We start from the raw sequence: 19,146 nt of genomic DNA on the forward strand, positions 1-19,146 counted from the left end.
TTTTTTGATTTGATTCTTCTCTCTTTTTTTCCTGATGAGTCTGGCTAAAGGTTTGTCAATTTTTTTTATCTTCTCAGAGAACAAGCTTTTAGTTTGATTAATCTTTACTATTGTTTCTTTCATTTCTTTTTCATTTATTTCTGCTCAGATCTTTATGATTCCTTTCCTTCTCCTAATTTTGGGTTTTTTTTTTGTTCTTCTTTTTCCATTTGTTTTACGTGTAAAGTTAGGCTATCTGTTCGATGTTTTTCTTGTTTCTTGAGATAGGAATGTATTGCTATAAACTTCCCTCTGAGAACTGCTTTTGCTACATCCCATAGGTTGTGAGTTGTCATATTTTCATTGCCATTTGTTTCTAGAAATTTTTTGATTTCCTTTTTGATTTCTTCAGTAACCTTTGGTTATTTAGAAATGTGTTGTTTAATCTCCATGTGTTTGTGTTTCTTACAGTTTTTTTCTTGTAATTGATATCTAGTCTCATAGCATTGTGGTCAGAGAAGATGCTTGGTATGATTTCAATTTTCTTAAATTTACTGAGGTTTGATTTGTGACCCAAGATGTGGTCTGTTGGAGAATGTTACATGTGCACTTGAGAAGAAGGTATATTCTTCTGCATTTGGATGGAATGTCCTAAAGATATGCATGAGATCCATCTCATATAATGTATCATTTAAGACTTGTGTTTCCTTATTCATTTTCTGTTTTGATGATCTCTCCATTGGTCTGAGTGGGGTGTTAAAGTCTCTTACTATTATTGTGTTACTGTCAATTTCTCCTTTTATTTCTGTTAGTGTTTGTCTTTTGTATTGAGGTGCTCCTATGTTGGGTGCATAGATATTTACAATTGTTATGTCTTCCTTTTGGATTGATCCCTTGATCATTATGTAGTGTCCTTCCTTATCTCTTGTAATCTTTATTTTAAGGTATATTTTATCTGATATGAGGATTGCTACTCCAGCTTTCTTTTGCTTCCTATTTGCATGGAATATATTTTTCCATCCTCCCTCTTTCAGTCTATATGTGTCTTGAGGTCTGAAGTGGGTTTCATGTAGACAGCATAATATGGGTCTTGTTTTTGTACCCATTCAGCCAGTCTGTGTTTTTTTGGTTGGAGCATTTAATCCATTTACATTTAAAGTGATTATTGATATATATGTTCTTATTGGCATTTTCTTAATTGTTTGGGGTTGATTTTATAAATCTTTTTTCTTCTCTTGTATTTCTTGACTATATAAGTCCATTTAATGTTTGGCTTCCCTTGTGGCTCAGCTGGTAAAGAAACTGCCTGCAATGTGGGAGACATGTTATTGATCCTTGGGTTGGGAAGATCCCATGGAGAAGGGATAGGCAACCCACTCCAGTATTCTGGCCTAGATAATTCCATGGACTATACAGTCCATGGGGTCACAAAGAGTCAAACATGATTGAGCGACTTTAACTTTCACTTCACTTTAAACATTTGTTGTAAAGCTGATTTGGTGGTACTGAATTCTCTTAACTTCTGCTTGTCTGAAAAGCTTTTGATTTCTCCATAAATTTTGAATGAGATCCTTGCCAGGTACAGTAATCTTGGTTGTAGATTTTTTCCCTTTCAGTACTTTAAATATATCCTGCCATTCCCTTCTGGTCTGCAGAGCTTCTGCTGAAAGATCAGCTGTTAAGCCTATGGGCTTTCCCTTGTATGTTACTTGTTGCTTCTCCCTTGCTGCTTTTAATATTATTTCTTTGTGTTTAGTGTTTATTAGTTTGATTAGTATGTGTCTTGGTGTGTTTCTCCTTGGGTTTATCCTGTATGGTTCTCTTTGTGCTTCTCGGACTTGGTTGACTATTTTCTTTTCCATGTTGGGGAAATTTTCAACTATAATCTCTTCAAAAATTTTCTCATACCCTTTCTTTTTCTCTTCATCTTCTGGGACCCCTATTATTTGTAAGTTGATGTGTTTGATATTGTCCCAGAGGTCTCTGAGACGATCCTCAATTCTTTTCATTCTTTTTACTTTATTGTGCTCTTCAGAAGTTATTTCCACCATTTTGTCTTCCAGCTCACTCATTTGTTCTTCTGCTTCAGATATTCTGCTATTGATTCCTTCTAGAGTATTTTTAATTTCAGTAACTGTGTTGTTTGTCTCTGCATGTTTATTCTTTAATTCTTCTAGGTCTTTGTTAATTGATTCTTGCATTTTCTCTATTTTGCTTTCAAAGTTTTTGATCATCTTTACTAACATTATTCTGAATTCTATTTCAGGTAGTTTGCCTATTTCCTCTTCATTTATTTGGACTTCTCTGTTTCTAGTTTGTTCTTTCATTTGTGTAGTATTTCTCTGCCTTTTCTTTATTATTATTTTTTAACTTATTGTGTTTGAGGTCTCCTTTTCCCAGGCTACAAGGTTGAATTCTTTCTTCCGTTTGGTTTCTGACCTCTAAGTTTGGTTCAGTGGTTTGTGTAAGCTTCTTATAGGGTGATGAGTCAAGCATGGCCCTTTCCCTTGTTGAGTTCCTGGTAAAGGTTGGGAGGCAGTATGTTAACAGTTAATTACAAAACACTATAATGAGTGGTGTGAGAGGTACATTCAAGTGGCTTTGTGAAGGGAGAGTTGTTCTAGGTCAAGGATGCCACTCCCATTCTGGGCATAACAAGTAGTTTGTTGTCAAACTCCATGAATGGAAGATGAGAGTGAAAATTTAGTCAAAAACAAGGTAATAAATTGCCTCATAAACCATACTGTAGACTTTATCCAAATCATGCTTTGGGCTTTATCTTATAGGCATCAGGGAGCTATTGGGGGGTTTTCAGTTCAGTTCAGTTCAGTCACTCAGTCGTGTCCAACTCTTTGTGACCCCATGAACTGCAGCATGCCAGGCCTCCCTGTCCATCACCAACTCCCGGAGTCCACCCAAACCCATGTCCATTGAGTCGGTGATGCTGTCCAACCATCTTATCCTCTGTTGCCGCCTTCTTCTCTTGCCCTCAATCTTTCCCAGCATCAGGATCTTTTCCAGTGAGTCAGCTCTTCGCATCAGGTGGCCAAAGTATTGGAGTTTCAGCTTCAACATCAGTCCTTCCAATGAACACCCAGGACTGATCTGCTTTAGGATGGACTGTTTGGATCTCCTTGCAGTCCAAGGGACTTTCAAGAGTCTTCTCCAACACCACACTTCAAAAGTATCAATTCTTCAGCACTCAGCTTTCTTCACTGTCCAACTCTCACATCCATACATGACCACTGGAAAAACCATAGCCTTGACTAGATGGACCTTTGTTGGCAAAGTAATGTCTCTGCTTTTTAATATGCTGTCTAAGTTGGTCAGAACTTTCCTTCCAAGTAGTAAGCGTCTTTTAATTTCATGGCTGCAATCACCATCTACAGTGATTTTGGAGCCCAGAAAAATAAAGTCAGCCACTGTTTCCACTGTTTGCCCATCTATTTCCCATGAAGTGATGGGACCAGATGCCATGATCTTAGTTTTCTGAATGTTGAGCTTTAAGCCAGCTTTTTAACTCTCCTCTTTCACTTTCATCAAGAGGCTCTTTAGTTCTTGGGGGGTTTTAAGCAGCTGCAAATGTGTCACTTTACCTTATACAGAAGTGGCCCTAATGGAAGTGTGGGTTGGGTGTAGAGACATGTTGAGGGCCAGAATTAATGCATTTATTTTTCATAATGATAGAATGAGTATAGGGCTGGGATAGAGGCCCTGTTTCTGTGCCATGGAGGAGGCTTGGAGGGAGAGTAGGTGAGGGTAGTAATCCAGGGAGCAGCTATGGGAGACAATGGCCCTGGGCTGGAGGGAGGAGAGTGACAGAAATGAAAGCTTTAAAGGATATACTATAAAGACCTTGAACAGTCTGAAAAGGCAAAAAGATAGGACACTGAAAGATGAACTCCCCAGGTCAATAGGTGCCCAATATGCTACTGGAGATCAGTGGAGAAATAACTCCATAAAGAATGATGGGATGGAGCCAAAGCAAAAACAATACCCAGCTGTGGATGTGACTGGTGATATAAGCAAATTCCGATGTTGTAAAGAGCAATATTGCATAGGAACCTGGAATGTTACATCCATGAATCAAGGCAAATTGGAAGTGGTCAAACAGGAGATGGCAAGAGTGAACATCGACATTCTAGGAATCAGCGAACTAAGATGGACTGGAATGGGTGAATTTAACTCAGATGACCATTATATCTACTACTGTGGGCCGGAATCCCTTAGAAGAAATGGAGTAGCCATCGTAGTCAAAAAGAGAGTCCAAAATGCAGTACTTGGATGCAATCTCAAAAATGACAGAATGATCTCTGTTTGTTTCCAAGGTAAACCATTCAATATCACGGTAATCCAAGTCTATGCCTCGACCAGTAATGCTGAAGAAGCTGAACTTGAACAGTCCTATGAAGACCTACAAGACCTTTTAGAAGTAACACCCAAAAAAGATGTCCTTTTCATTATAGGGGACTGGAATGCAAAAGTAGGAAGTCAGGAAACACCTGGCATAACAGGCAAATTTGGCCTTTGAGTACAGCATTCTGTACAGTGATCCGTTGGTATCTCTAATTTTCTTGAAGAGATCTCTAGTCTTTCCCATTCTGTTGTTTTCCTCTATTTCTTTGCAGTGATTGCTGAGGAAGCCTTTCTTATCTCTTCTTGCTATTCTTTGGAACTCTGCATTCAGATGGGAATATTTTTCCTTGTCTCGTTTGCTTTTCACTTCTTGCCCTTAGCAGGGCAAATGCTAATAGAATTTTGCCAAGAAAATGCACTGGTCATGGCAAACACCCTCTTCCAACAACACAAGAGAAGACTCTACACATGGACATCACCAGATAGTCAACACCGAAATCAGATTGATTATATTCTTTGAAGCCAAAAATGGAGAAGCTCTATACAGTCAGCAAAAACAAGACCAGGAGCAGACTGTGGCTCAGACCATGAACTCCTTATTGCCAAATTCAGACTTAAACTGAAGAAAATAGGGAAAACCACTAGACCATTCAGGTATGACCTAAATCAAATCCCTTATGATTATACAGTGGAAGTGACAAATAGATTTAAGGGACTAGATCTGATAGACAGAGTGCCTGATGAACTATGGACAGAGGTTCGTGACATTGTACAGGAGACAGGGATCAAGACCATCCCCATGGAAAAGAAATGCAAAAAAGCAAAATGGCTGTCTGAGGAGGCCTTAGAAATAGCTTGGAAAAGAAGAGAAGCGAAAAGCAAAGTAAAGTTTGTACTTTAGTAAAGGTTGCTTTTGTAGGAAATAAAGAACAGTTGAAATTATTGATGACTTGTAGAAAGGACCCTTCTCCTTAAGGCTGGATGATACCTTTTACTGTAAAAAGTCACTTGCTTTATAATTCTACAATTTTCCTCTACCCTTCTAATTTCCTTCATAATCCTATTTGAAGTTTTTAGCTAATTAACATGGCTTAAAAGTCTTATTTTTTGCTTCACCCATTAAAATTAACTTAAGGAAGCAAAGTAGCAAAGAAGGCTCCTGTGAGCTATTAGAGAAGGGTTAAAATATTTTATCTAATAAGTAAGAAAAGAGATAGCTGTTGACATGGCTTTTTATATTACAGTGATAGTAAAATTAAAAATGATTAGAAAAGAATATGGTTATAGAATATGAATGTGTTACCCAAGTTGGCACTAGAGAAGACTTTCTACAGTACTACCATCTGAGATACTAAGGCATTGCACTAGTGTGATAAATGAAAATAGATCACAAACTCATGCCATATTCTGTAATGCTCCTATTGCACACTAGTGTAGGTCTCTACAGTAGCAGTTGATGATTTAATTCCCTTAGCTGTTGTTCACTCACTAAGTTGTGTCCTACTTTTGGTGACCCCATGGACCCCATGGATGCCAGGCTCTCACTCACTAAGTTGTGTCCTACTTTTTGCGACCCCATGGACCCCATGCGACCCCATGGACCCTATGGACGCCAGGCTCCCCTGTCCTTCATGATCTCCCAGAGTTTGTTCAAACTCATGTCCATTGAATTGGTGATTCTATCTAGCCATCTCATCCTCTGCTGCCCCCTTCTCCTTTTGCCTTCAGTCTTTCCCAGCATCAGGGTCTTTTCCAATGAATTTGCTCTCTGCATCAGGTGGCCAAAGTATTTGAGTTTCAGCTTCAGCATCAGTCCTTGTGATGAATATTTGGGGTTGATTTCCTTTAGGATTGATTGGTTTGCAGTCCAAGGGACTCTCAAGAGTATTCTCTAGTACCACAGTTCAAAAGCATCAATTCTTTGGTGCTCAGCCTTCTTTATGGTCCAACTCTCACTTACGTACATGACTACTGGAAAAACCACAGCTTTGACTAGACGGACCTTTATTGGCAAAGTGATGTCTCTGCTTTGTAATATGCTGTCTAGGTTTGTCATAGCTTTCTTTCTAGGGAGCAAATGTATTTTATTTTCATGGCTGCAGTCACTGTCCACAGTGATTTTGAAGCCCAAGAAAATAAAATCTGTCACTGCTTCCACTTTGCCCCTTCTATTTGCCACGAAGTGATGGGACTGGAAGCCGTGATCTTAGTTTTTTTCAGTGTTGAGTTTTAAGCCAGCTTTTTCACTCTCCTCTTTCACCTTCATCAAGAGGCTCTTCAGTTCTTCACTTTCTGCCATTTAGAGTGGTATCGTCTGCGTATCTGAGGTTGTTGATATTTCTCCCAGCAACCTTGATTCCAGCTTGTGATTCATCCAGCCTAGTATTTTGCATGACGTACTCTGCATATAAGTTAAATACGTGGCATGACAATACACAGCCTTGTCGTACTCCTTTCCAAATTTTGAACCAGTCCATTGTTCCATGTCTAGTTCTAACTGTTGCTTCTTGACCTGCATACAGGTTTCTTAGGAGGAAGGTAAGGTGGTCTGGTATTCCCATGTCTTGAAGAATTTTCCACAGTTTGTTGTGATCCACACAGTCAAAGGCTTTGGTGTAGTCAATAAAGCAGAAGTAGATGTTTTTCTGGAACTCTCTTGCTTTTTGATGATCCAACCGATGTTGGAAATCTGATCTCTGGTTCCTCTGCCTCTTCAAAATGTAATTTGTACGTTTGGAAGTTCTTGGTTCATGTACTGCTGAAGTCTAGCTTGTAGGATTTTGACCATAACTTTATTAGCATGTGAAACTAGAACAGTTATACAGTAGTTCATATATTCTTTAGCATTGCCCTTCTTTGTGATTGAAATGGAAACTGACCTTTTCTAGTCCTGTGGCCACTGCTGAATTTTCCAAATTTGCTGACATATTGAGTGCAGCACTTTAACAGCATCATCTTTTAGGATTTGAAATAGCTCAGCTGGAATTCTATCATCTCCATTAGCTTTGTTCCTAGTAATGCTTCCTAAGGCCCACTTGAAGTCACACTCCAAGATATCTGGTTCTAGGTGAGTGATCACACCATTGTGGTTATCTGGGTCATTAAGATCTCTTTGTACAGTTCTTCTGTGTATTCTTGCCATCTCTTGTTAATGTCTTTTGCTTTGTTTGGTTAGGTCCTTGCTGTTTCTATTCTTTACTGTATCCATCTTTGTATGAAATGTTCCCTTGGCTTCTCTGATTTTCTTGGAGAGATCTCTAGTCTTTTCCATTCTATTGTTTTCCTCTATTTCTTTTCATTGTTCATTTAAGAAGACCTTCTCATCTCTTCTAGCTATTCTCTGGAACTCAGTATTCAGTTGCGTGTGCATGCGTGCCCAGTCACTTCAGTCATGTTCGACTCTTTGCAACACTGTGAACTGGAGCCTGCCAGGCTCCTCTGTCCATGGGATTCTCCAGGCAAGAATACTGGAGTGGGTTGCCATGTCCTCTTCCAGGGGATCTTTCTGACCCAGGGATCGAACCCATGTCTCCTGTGTCTCCTGCATTGCAGGCCAATTCTTTATTGCTGAACCACCAGGGAAGCCCTCAGTTGGGTATATCATTCCCTTTCTCCCTTGCCTTTCACTCCTCTTCTTTCCTCAACTATCTGTAAGGCCACCTCAGACAACGACTTTGCTTTCTTGCTTTTTTTTTTTTCACTTTGGGATAGTTTTGAACACTACCTCCTGTACAATGTTATGAACCTCTGTCCATAGTTCTTCAGGTACTCATGCCTACCAGAGCTAATCCCTTGAATCTATTCATCACCTCCACTGTATAATCATGAGGACTTGATTTAGATCATACCTGAATGGTTTAGTGGTTTTCCCTACTTTCTTCAATTTAAGCCTGAGTCTTGTATTAAGAAGCTGATGATCTGAGCCACAGTCAGCTCCAGGTCTTGTTTTTACTGACTGTACAGAGCTTTTCCATCTTTGGTTGTAAAGAATATAATCAATCTGATTTTAGTGTTGACAATTTTCTGACATCCATGCGTAGAGTCATCTGTTGTGTTGTTAGAAAAGGGTGTTTGCTATGGCCAATGTGTTCTCTTTACAAAACTCTGTTAGCCTTTACCCTGCTTCATTCTGTACTCCAAGGCCAAACTTGCCTATTACTCCAGGCATCTCTTGACTTCCTACTTTTGCATTCCAATCCCTTATGGTGAAAAGGACATCTTGTTTGGTATTAGTTCCAGAAGGTCTTGTAAGTCTTTATAGAACTGGCCAACTTCTTTGGGATCAGTGGTTGGGGCATAGACTTGGATGACTGTGATATTGAATGGTTTGCCTTGGAAATGAACAGAGATCATTCTGTCAGTTTTGAGACTGCACTCAAGCACTACATTTCAGACTCTTTTGTAAATTATGAGGACTACTCCATTTCTTCTGAGGGATTCTTGCCCACAGTAGTAGATATAATGGTCATCTGAATTAAATTCACCCATTCCTGTCCTGATTCCTAAGATGTTGATGCTCACTCTCGCCATCTCCTACTTGACTACATCCAATATACCTTGATTCATGGACCTAACATTCCATATTCCTATACAATATTGTTTTTCTTGCAGCTCTGGAGTTTATTTTCACCATCAGACATATCCACAACTGAGTGTTGTTTCTGCTTTGGCCCAGCTGCTCCATTCTTTCTGGAGCTATTAGTAATTGTCCTCTGCTTTTTCCCTGTAGCATATTGGACACCCTCCTACCTGGGAGGGGAGTTCATCTTCTGATGTCGTATATTTTTTACCTTTTGATAGTGTTAATGGGGTTCTGTGGCAAGAGTAACTGGACTGGTTTGCCATTTCCCCCTCCAGTTGACCACATTTTGTCAGAACTCTTCATTATGACCTGTCCATCTTGGGTAGCCCTGCACAACATGGCTAATAGCTTCACTGAGTTATGCAAGCCCCTTCACAAGGCTGTGTTCCATGAAGGGGTAGTTCCCTAACATATTAATTTAATTTTCAGTATCTTCGGGGCACCTAGAAAAACATACATGAATTAGGACAGATTAGACAACCCTTTTTTTTGTACTCTAAATTTTAATATATAAGTGTTACACACCATTAAAATACACCTGGTATTATGGAATTATGCATGAGAAGAATGCATAAAGTAAGAAATTTCTTCTTTCTATATTACTAGATATCTCTAATTTAGGACCACATCAGTGGGGAGCTGATTCTGTATCTATCATGAAGGTGCGTCTGTAGCCTAGAACATATTTATAGACTGAAGCAAAGTGAATAAAACCCAGGTTCTTTAAGAGCTGCACACTTGAGGTCAAAGACTCTCCATTTGAGAAGGACTATGTAAGTCTGATAAAGAAGGAAAGGGGTCAGTTTTGCACAGTGGTAGAAAGAAAGATTAGCAAGATCTGAACTTGGATCCTACATTAGAATAATCTTTGCTATAAATTCCAATAAAGTTTTTGTGTTCCTGGTATATAACAAATTTTGTGCTGGAAAAGAAGAATTATTTTACAAAATAGCTTCAAGCTAATTTTTACTGTCTGCTGGTAGAAGAAATGGGAGATGTTTTCAGAAAACATATGCACCCTCCAGCCCTTGGTGAGAATCATCTACTTTCAGGGGTCATGGTCACCTTTGTGAAGGTGAAAGTTGCTCAGTCGTGTCCGACTCTTGCGACCCCATGGACTATACAGTCCATAGAATTCTCCAGGCCAGACCTACTGGAGTGGGTAGCCTCTCTCTTCTCCAGGGGATCTTCCCAACCTAGGGATTGAATGCAGGTCTCTGGCATTTCAGGTGAATTCTTTACCAGCTGAGCCACAAGGGAAGCCCCATGGTCACCTATGATAGTTGGTTAGATCCCCATAGGTGATTTGGGGTAAAAAAATGTTTTAGCTTTCTATTTTTTCTTTTATTTCCCAAGGATTACTATGTCATATTTACTTTTTGAAATAAAATGAATCATTGAAAGCATCACGACTTTAGTTTAGTCAGTATTAAATAACTATATTGGAGTTTTTAAAAAGAAGATTTAGGTTAAACTTGAACAACTTGCAAGGTACAATTGCATTTTTTTTTTTGATGGAAGCACAATGTTCTTTTCACATTTCCTACTTCTCTGGCATTTATTATAAGGAACAAAGCATTTCTGGAATGCTCATTTTAATTTGAAAGCTCAGGCTATTCTATGGAAAACATTTGGCACTTGGAGGATCTGAACAATAATAGAGGAATGTTCAGTGGGAAGTGTCATGAACTGTGGCACTTAAAATAAATTCTGAAGGAACATTTTAGACAATGATACTTATTGTTCACTTTAAACAAAGGTTTTAAGCAAGGTGCTGTAATTTGTCTTAATCTGGACAAGTATCTTTTAACTCTTGATATTTAAATTACACTGATAATAGCGAAATACTTGTCTTTTGGAATATGTGAAAACCCATGCAATAAACCAGACTTATTATCATCTTTACATAATGCATGATAAAGACACGTGGCCCTATTTGATTGCTTGTAGAGCACACAGAATGTGCTTTGTTAATTGATTCCTTCACATTTAGCTTGGAGGACCCTATGAGCAAGATATAGATAGACCCAGAGAGAACATCTTTGACAAGGATTTCATGGGGATAGACTAGAAAACACACGTTAAATACCATCCAATACTTGTGTCATGTTTTATGTCTTAAAAAACACTTTATATTATTTAAACTTCATATAATCTTAAAGGATAATATGATTATTATCCTTTTCCAAGAAAGGAAATAAATGCTTGCTATAAATCCATTCTGGGTTGTGAATATGGGAATAAAGCAAACTAGGATAAAGAAGAGGGTTTGTTGGACAGAGGAGGAGAATAAAAGGGCAGATAAAATTATTTTCATCCACATATTTCCCCTGTAGCTTGTGAGTTCTTTCTCAGTTCAGTTCAGTCACTCAGTCATGTCCAGCTCTTTGTGACCCCGTGGACTGCAGCACACCCGGCTTCCCTGTCCGTCACCAACTCCTTTCTCAGTTCTTGGCTACGAACTGGGTCCAGTTAGTCAAATAAACAAATATTTAATGCTTCATTAATAATAAACAAGCAAAATCTCCAGGGGCTGCAGAACAGGAAAGATTATGTATTGTCTGTTGTCAAAGATGTGGTACGTGATTGTTAAAAGCCTTGACTCTTTGATGACATACAAGAGCCTAGCTTTCAACAAGAGTTTCAGGTGTTTTTTAAATACTGGATACAAGTGTTTTTTTCTTCACTACAATGGGGATCTTCAAGTTTTGCTTATGAAAATGTTAACCATATTTAGTTATTGGGATTCAAGGTTTAATTAAAAAATGGATATTTTTCATAATGTAATTTTGTATAAGGTTTTGTTTCCAAATACAGATACTTAATTTCTGTCTCCAAACAATGCTCTTATCATGAGTTTATTCTTTTTTTAAAAAACATTAATTGCTTATTTTTATTTTGGTTGCACTGGGTCTTTGTTGCTGCATGTGGGCTTTTGCTAGTTGCAAAGAGCAAGGGCTACTCTCTAGTTGTGGTGTGCAGGCTTCTCATTGCAGTGGCTTTCTTGTTGTGGAGCATGGCCTCTAGGCACACGAGCCTCAGTAGTTGTAGCACTCGGGCTCAGTAGTTGTGGCTCACAGGGCCCTAGAATGTGCAGGCTTTGGTAGTTGTGCCGAGTAGGCTCAGCAGTGGTGTACAGGCTCAGTTGCCCTGCAGCATGTATAATCTTCCTGGACCAGGGATCGAGCCTGTGTCCCCTGCATTGGCAGGCAGATTTCTACCCACTGTACCACTAGGGAAGTTTGAGTTTATTCTTATTTTAGCAAATCTACAGAAGTAATACATGCTCATTATTAACATATTCAGGCCATTTAAAATATAGACATTATCTGAAATAAAATTTTTATGTACTTGCTCATTTCTTATGTACTTGCCATGTTACAATGAAAAAAACATTCAAGTAGTCTTAGTCCTCATCTCAATTGTACAGGTCTGCAAACAGTCCTCAAAAGTGTACACAGTTTTCCCAAGTTAACATGAGTAGTTAGATCCAGGGCTAGGATTTGAGTCTAGAATTTAGGTGTCCTGGTTCCCCAGATATTACTCCAGTATTTGTACACAAATTAGCTATAATTTACTAAACAAAATACTGCCATATACTAAATATATATATATATATACATATATATATATAGACATTAAAAAGTTCTGTGTTCGAAAGAGAAAGATAAATATCATATGCTGCTGCTGCTGCTAAGTCGCTTCAGTTGTGTCCGACTCCGTGCAACCCCATAGATGGCAGCCCACCATGTTCCCCCGTACCTAGGATTATCCAGGCAAGAATACTGGAGTGGGTCGCCATTTCCTTCTCCAATGCATGAAAGTGAAAAGTGAAAGTGAAGTCGCTCAGTCATGTCCGACTTATAGTGACCCCATGGACTGGAGCCTACCAGGCTCCTCCGTCCATGGGATTTTCCAGGCAAGAGTACTGGAGTGGGGTGCCATTGCCTTCTCCAAAATATCTTATACTAATGCACATATATGGAATCTAGAAAGATGGTTCTGATGAATTTATTTGCAGGGCAGCAATGGGAAAACAGACATAGAGAACAGACTTATGGACATCAGGGAGAGGGGAGGAGAGGATGAAATGTATGGAGAGAGTAACATGGAAACTTAAATTACCATATGTAAAATAGATCACCAATGGGAATTTGCTGTATGACTGGGGAACTCAAACAGGGACTGTGTATCAATCTAGAGGGATGGGATGGGGAGGGAGATGGGTGGGATGTTCAAGAGGGAGGGGACATATGTACACCTATGGCTGATTCATGTTGATGTTTGACAGAAAACAACAAAATTCTGTAAAGCAATTATCCTTCAATTAAAAAATAAATTAATTAACAAAAAAAGTTCATCTGTTCAACTACTCCATTCATTAAGCTGTTTATATAAGAAACACTTATTGAACACCTGCTTTATGTTGAAATTGACACTTGCTCCTTGGAAGAAAAGCTATTACAAACCTAGAGAGTGTATTACAAAGCAGAGACATCACTTTCCTGACAAAGGTCCATATAGTCAAAGCTTTGGTTTTTCCTGTAGTCATGTACGGATGTGAGAGTTGGACCATAAAGAAGGCTGAGCACCAAAGAACTGATGCTTTCAAATTGCTGTGTTGGGGAAGACTGTTGAGAGTCTTTTGGACAGCTAGAAGATCAAACCAGTCATTCCTAAAGGAAATAAACCCTGAATATTCATTGGAAGGACTGATGCTGAAACTGAAGCTTCAATACTTCAATACCCGATGCAAAGAGCTGATTCATTGGAAAAGACCTTGATGCTGGGAAAGATTGAGGGCAACAGGAGAAGGGAATGACAGAAGTTGAGATGGTTGGATGACATCACTGACTCAATGGACGTGAGTTTGAGCAAGCTCTGGGAGATAGTGCAGGACAGGGAAGCCTGGTGTGCTGCAGTCCATGGGGTCACAAAGAGTCTGACATGACTTAGTGACTGAACAACAACCACCACCACCACCACAACAACAACTTCATGCATTGTTCTGAGTGCTGGAGAAAGAAACCACATTTCCTGGTTTCATGGAGTTTACATTTTGTATTGGAAGGGTGCAATAAACATATATGAACAAAACATATCAAGGTTCTGAAATGTCCTGAAGAATTATAAAGGGTAGTGAGGGAACAGAGTGGAAGAGGATGAGGACTGGGGTGGTCAGGAAAGGCCTCTTGATAGGACATGTTGAGGGGGATCTGAGTGCTGGGGAGGCTAACTGAGTTAGGGGATAGTGTAGGAGAGAGGTAAGAGTTTACAAAGGGCCAGAATGTAGGTCATAGTGAGAACTTGGGTTTTGTCCTCCTTAGATAGCCACTGTTTTACATGTTTCAGAGTGATTCTGCACTGCACCCCCACACACGTTAGTAATCTCTTTTCTTAATCTAAATAGATTACTACCTACTGACTTAACTGTAATTATTTTTGCCTCCCTCTTAATATAGATTGCTGGCTACAAAGTGATATGAATAATCAATCGAGATATATATATATATATATATCAAATAATATATATGTGTATATTGTATATAGTATATTTTGCATTGTTCCAATAGTAAAATTTGATAAGATTCCTTCCTTCCTTTCTTTCTTCTTATCTTTAGTTGGGAAGTCCATGGTAGCTGATAATATTGCTATTGGTGACTTGACTTGACTTTTGGGAATGTACTAGTAGTATTGGGAATGAATCATGTTATTATGAAATACTTCTTTTTGTTCTGGTCTATGATATCCCAAGACTGTTCCTCTTGCAATTTGTCTGATGAGTGACTTGTGTTTTTCCAATTTTAGGTTACTACACTTGTAAATTGTCCCCAGAATCCTTCCAACAGGAAAAAAGGACGTTCAAAAAGAGCCAGAGTCCTTCTAGCTTCTGTGGAGGAAGCAACTTGGAATTTATTAGACAAGGGAGAGAAGATTGCTCAGGAAGCCACAGCTTTAAAGGAAGAACTTACTGGGGCACTTGAGGAAGTTCGCAAAGAAAGTGAGTACTCTAGTCCTGGTTGGAAGCAACTGGATATCCTTACAGGATTAGGTACTGAATTAGAATTGAGTGTTGTGTTTTAGTTGATTTGAGTTTAATTAGTCTTTTGTTGAGCTCTGAGGAGCTAACTGTGGGAGACAGAGTGGCTCATTAGGCAGCTCCAAGGCTCAGAGCCCCACTCCTGATTCTTCTCACGCCAAGGCTCAGAGCCCCACTCCTGATTTGTTCTCCTCACACCATAGTTTAGCCATAATAAACAGAGAAATGTACACTTTTTGTCATGAAATGAGAAATGACTAATGAAGCTGAAGACATCTTTTCCCATACATAAAAAAATTGTCAGTTTCCCTGTAAACAATTGGAGATGGAAGTCTCAGACCTGGCCACCTTAGAGGTACATCTTTCATTTTTCTGGAGGTTTATATTTGCTAAACATAAAAACTTGTTTTGCATAAACTATGTATAACTCACATTGCTGCTGTGTTACTAGTATACAATAAGGGGAAATGTAGTGGGAGTGATAAATCAGGAGCTTGATATGAACATAGGCACACTACTATATATAAGACAGATAACCAACAAGGACCTATTGTATATAGCACAGGGAACTCTACTCAATATTCTATGATAACCTATATGAGGAAAGAATCTAGAAAAGAATGAATGTATGTATATGTATAAGCAAATTACTTTGCTGTACACCTGAAATAAACACAACGTTGTAAGTCAACTATCCTCCAGTTCAAAAACCACACAAAATTACATACTAAAAGCATATATTTCACCTTTTGATATTTTGAATAGTTTTTTTTAACATTTTTATTTATTTTTAATTAAAGGATAATTGCTTTACAATATTGTTAGTTTCTGCCATACATCAACATGAATCAGCCAAAGGTATATATACATCTCCCTCTTGGAACTTCCTCCCACCTCCCATCCCATCCCACCACCCTAGGTTGTCACAGAGCACTGACTTGAGCTCCCTGAGTCATACAGCAAATTCCCGCTGGCTATCTATTTTACATATGGTAATGTATATATGTCACGAACCTCTGTCCATAGTTCATCAGGCACTCTGTCTATCAGGTCTAGTCCCTTAAATCTATTTGTCACTTCCACTGTATACTCATAAGGGATTTGATCTAGGTCATACCTGAATGGTCTAGTGGTTTTCCCTACTTTCTTCAATTTAAGTCTGAATTTGGCAATAAGCAGTTCATGATCTGAGCCACAGTCTGCTCCTGGTCTTGTTTTTGCTGACTGTATAGAGCTTCTCCATCTTTGGCTGCAAAGAATATAATCAATCTGATTTCGGTGTTGACCATCTGGTGATGTCCACGTGTAGAGTCTTCTCTTGTGTTGTTGGAATAGGGTGTTTGCTATTACCAGTGCATTCTCGTGGCAAAACTCTATTAGCCTTTGCCCTGCTTCATTCTGTACTCCAAGGCCAAACTTGCCTGTTACGCCAGGTGTTTCTTGACTTCCTACTTTTGCATTCCAGTCCCCTATAATGAAAAGGACATCTTTTTTGGGTGTTAGTTCTAGAAGGTCTTGTAGGTCTTCATAGAACCGTTCAACTTCAGCTTCTTTGGTGTTACTGGTCGGGGCATAGACTTGGATTACCGTGATATTGAATGGTTTGCCTTGGAAACGAACAAAGATCATTCTATCGTTTTTGAGATTGCATCCAAGTACTGCAATTTGGACTCTTTTGTTGACCATGATGGCTACTCCATTTCTTCTAAGGGATTCCGGCCCACAGTAGTAGATATAATGGTCATCTGAGTTAAATTCACCCATTCCAGTCCATCTTAGTTCGCTGATTCCTAGAATGTCAACGTTCACTCTTGCCATCTCCTGTTTGACCACTTCCAGTTTGCCTTGATTCATGGACCTAACATTCCAGGTTCCTATGCAATATTGCTCTTTACAGCATTGGACTTTGCGTCTATCACCAGTCACATCCACAGTTGGGTATCGTTTTTGCTTTGGCTCCATCCCATCATTCTTTCTGGAGTTATTTCTCCACTGATCTTCATTAGCATATTGGGCACCTACTGACCTGGGGAGTTCATCTTTCAGTGTCCTATCCTTTTGCCTTTTCATACTGTTCATGGTGTTCTCAAGGCAAGAATACTGAAGTGGTTTGCCATGCCCTTCTCCAGTGGACAGAGGTTCGTGACATTGTACAGGAGACAGGGATCAAGAAAATCCCCATGGAAAAGAAATGCAAAAAAGCAAAATGGCTGTCTGAGGAGGCCTTACAGATAGCTGGGAAGAGAAGAGAAGTGAAAAGCAAAGGAGAAAAGGAAAGATATTCTCATCTGAATGCAGAGTTCCAAAGAATAGCAAGGAGAGATAAGAAAGCCTTCCTCAGCGATCAGTGCAAACAAATAGAGGAAAACAACAGATTGGGAAAGACTAGAGACCTCTTCAAGAAAATTAGAGATACCAAAGGAACATTTCATGCAAAGATAGGCTTGATAAAGGAGAGAAATGGTATGGACCTAACAGAAGCAGAAGATATTAAGAAGAGGTGGCAAGAATACACAGAAGAACTGTACAAAAAAGATCTTCATGACCCAGGTCATCACGATGGTGTGATCACTCACCTAGAGCCAGACATCCTGGAATGTGAAGTCAAGTGGGCCTTAGAAAGCATCACTACGAACAAAGCTAGTGGAGGTGATGGAATTCCAGTTGAACTATTTCAAAACCTCAAAGATGATGCTGTGAAAGTGCTGCACTCGATGTGCCAGCAAATTTGGAAAACTCAGCAGTGGCCACAGGACTGGAAAAGGTCAGTTTTTGTTCCAATCCCAAAGAAAGGCAATGCCAAAGAATGCTCAAACTACCGCACAATTGCACTCATCTCACATGCTAGCAAAGTAATGCTCAAAATTCTCCAAGCCAGGCTTCAGCAACACGTGAACCGTGAACTTCCAGATGTTCAAGCTGGTTTTAGAAAAGGCAGAGGAACCAGAGATCAAATTGCCAGCATCTGCTGGATCATCGAAAAAGCAAGAGAGTTCCAGACAAGCATCTATTTCTGCTTTATTGACTATGCCAAAGCCTTTGACTGTGTGGACCACAATAAACTGTGGAAAATTCTGAAAGAGATGGGAATACCAGACCATCCAACCTGTCTCTTGAGAAACCTGTATGCAGGTCAGGAAGCAACAGTTAGAAGTGGACATGGAACAACAGACTGGTTCCAAATAGGAAAAGGAGTACGTCAAGGCTGTATATTGTCACGCTGCTTATTTAACTTCTATGCAGAGTACATCATGAGAAACGCTGGGCTGGAAGAAACACAAGCTGGAATCAAGATTGCCGGGAGAAGTATCAATAAGCTCAGATATGCGGATGACACCACCCTTATGGCAGAAAGTGAAGAAGAACTAAAGAGCCTCTTGATGAAGGTGAAGGAGGAGAGTGAAAAAGTTGGCTTAAAGCTCAACGTTCAGAAAACTAAGATCAGGGCATCTGGTCCCATCACTTCATGGGAAATAGATGGGGAAACAGTGGAAACAGTGTCAGACTTTACGTTTTTGGGCTCCAGAATCACTGCTGATGGTGACTGCAGCCATGAAATTAAAAGACGTTTACTCCTTTGAAGGAAGGTTATGGCCAACCTAGATAGCATGTTTAAAAGCAGAGACATTACTTTGCCAACAAAAGTCCATCTAGTCAAGGCTATGGTTTTTCCAGTGGTCATGTATGGATGTGAGAGTTGGACAGTGAAGAAAGCTGAGCGCCGCAGAATTGTTGCTTTTGAACTGTGGTGTTGGAGAAGACTCTTGAGAGTCCCTTGGACTGCAAGGAGATCCAATCAATCCATCCTAAAAGAGATCAATCCTGGGTGTTCATTGTAAGGTTTGATGTTGAAGCTGAAGCTCCAATACTTTGGGCACCTCATGCGAAGGGTTGACTCATTGGAAAAGACCCTAATGCTGGGTAGGATTGGGGGCGGGAGGAGAAGGGGGCGACAGAGGATGAGATGGTTGGATGGCATCACCGACTCGATGAACATGGGTTTGGGTAGACTCCGGGAGTTGGTGATGGACAGAGAGGCCTGGCGTGCTGCAATTCATGGGGTTGCAGAGAGTCGGACACGACTGAGCGACTGAACTGAACTGAACTGAACTGAATATATATATTTCCTTGAATAGTTTTATAATGAATGTACCATTAGCAGGCTATTTTATAAAGAACTGAACAATAC

The 19,146-nt window shown here is 39.6% G+C and overlaps 1 protein-coding gene across 5 annotated transcripts in view; it reads left to right on the top strand.

The window, feature by feature from the left end:
* CTNNA3 (catenin alpha 3) overlaps positions 1-19,146 on the top strand; it is a 1,864,976-nt gene that overhangs the window by 133,018 nt on the left and 1,712,812 nt on the right. For all 5 annotated transcript variants that reach the window (XM_081568955.1, XM_081568954.1, XM_081568943.1 and 2 more), the window contains one exon: positions 14,726-14,918. In XM_081568955.1, coding sequence (XP_081425081.1) covers positions 14,726-14,918 — 193 coding nt within the window. The remainder of the gene's footprint in view (positions 1-14,725; positions 14,919-19,146) is intronic.

The sequence above is a fragment of the Giraffa tippelskirchi genome, chromosome 2 (assembly GCF_054371585.1).
Source record: "Giraffa tippelskirchi isolate mGirTip1 chromosome 2, T2T-mGirTip1v1.2.pri, whole genome shotgun sequence".
In the NCBI taxonomy this organism is placed as follows: Eukaryota; Metazoa; Chordata; class Mammalia; order Artiodactyla; family Giraffidae; genus Giraffa; species Giraffa tippelskirchi.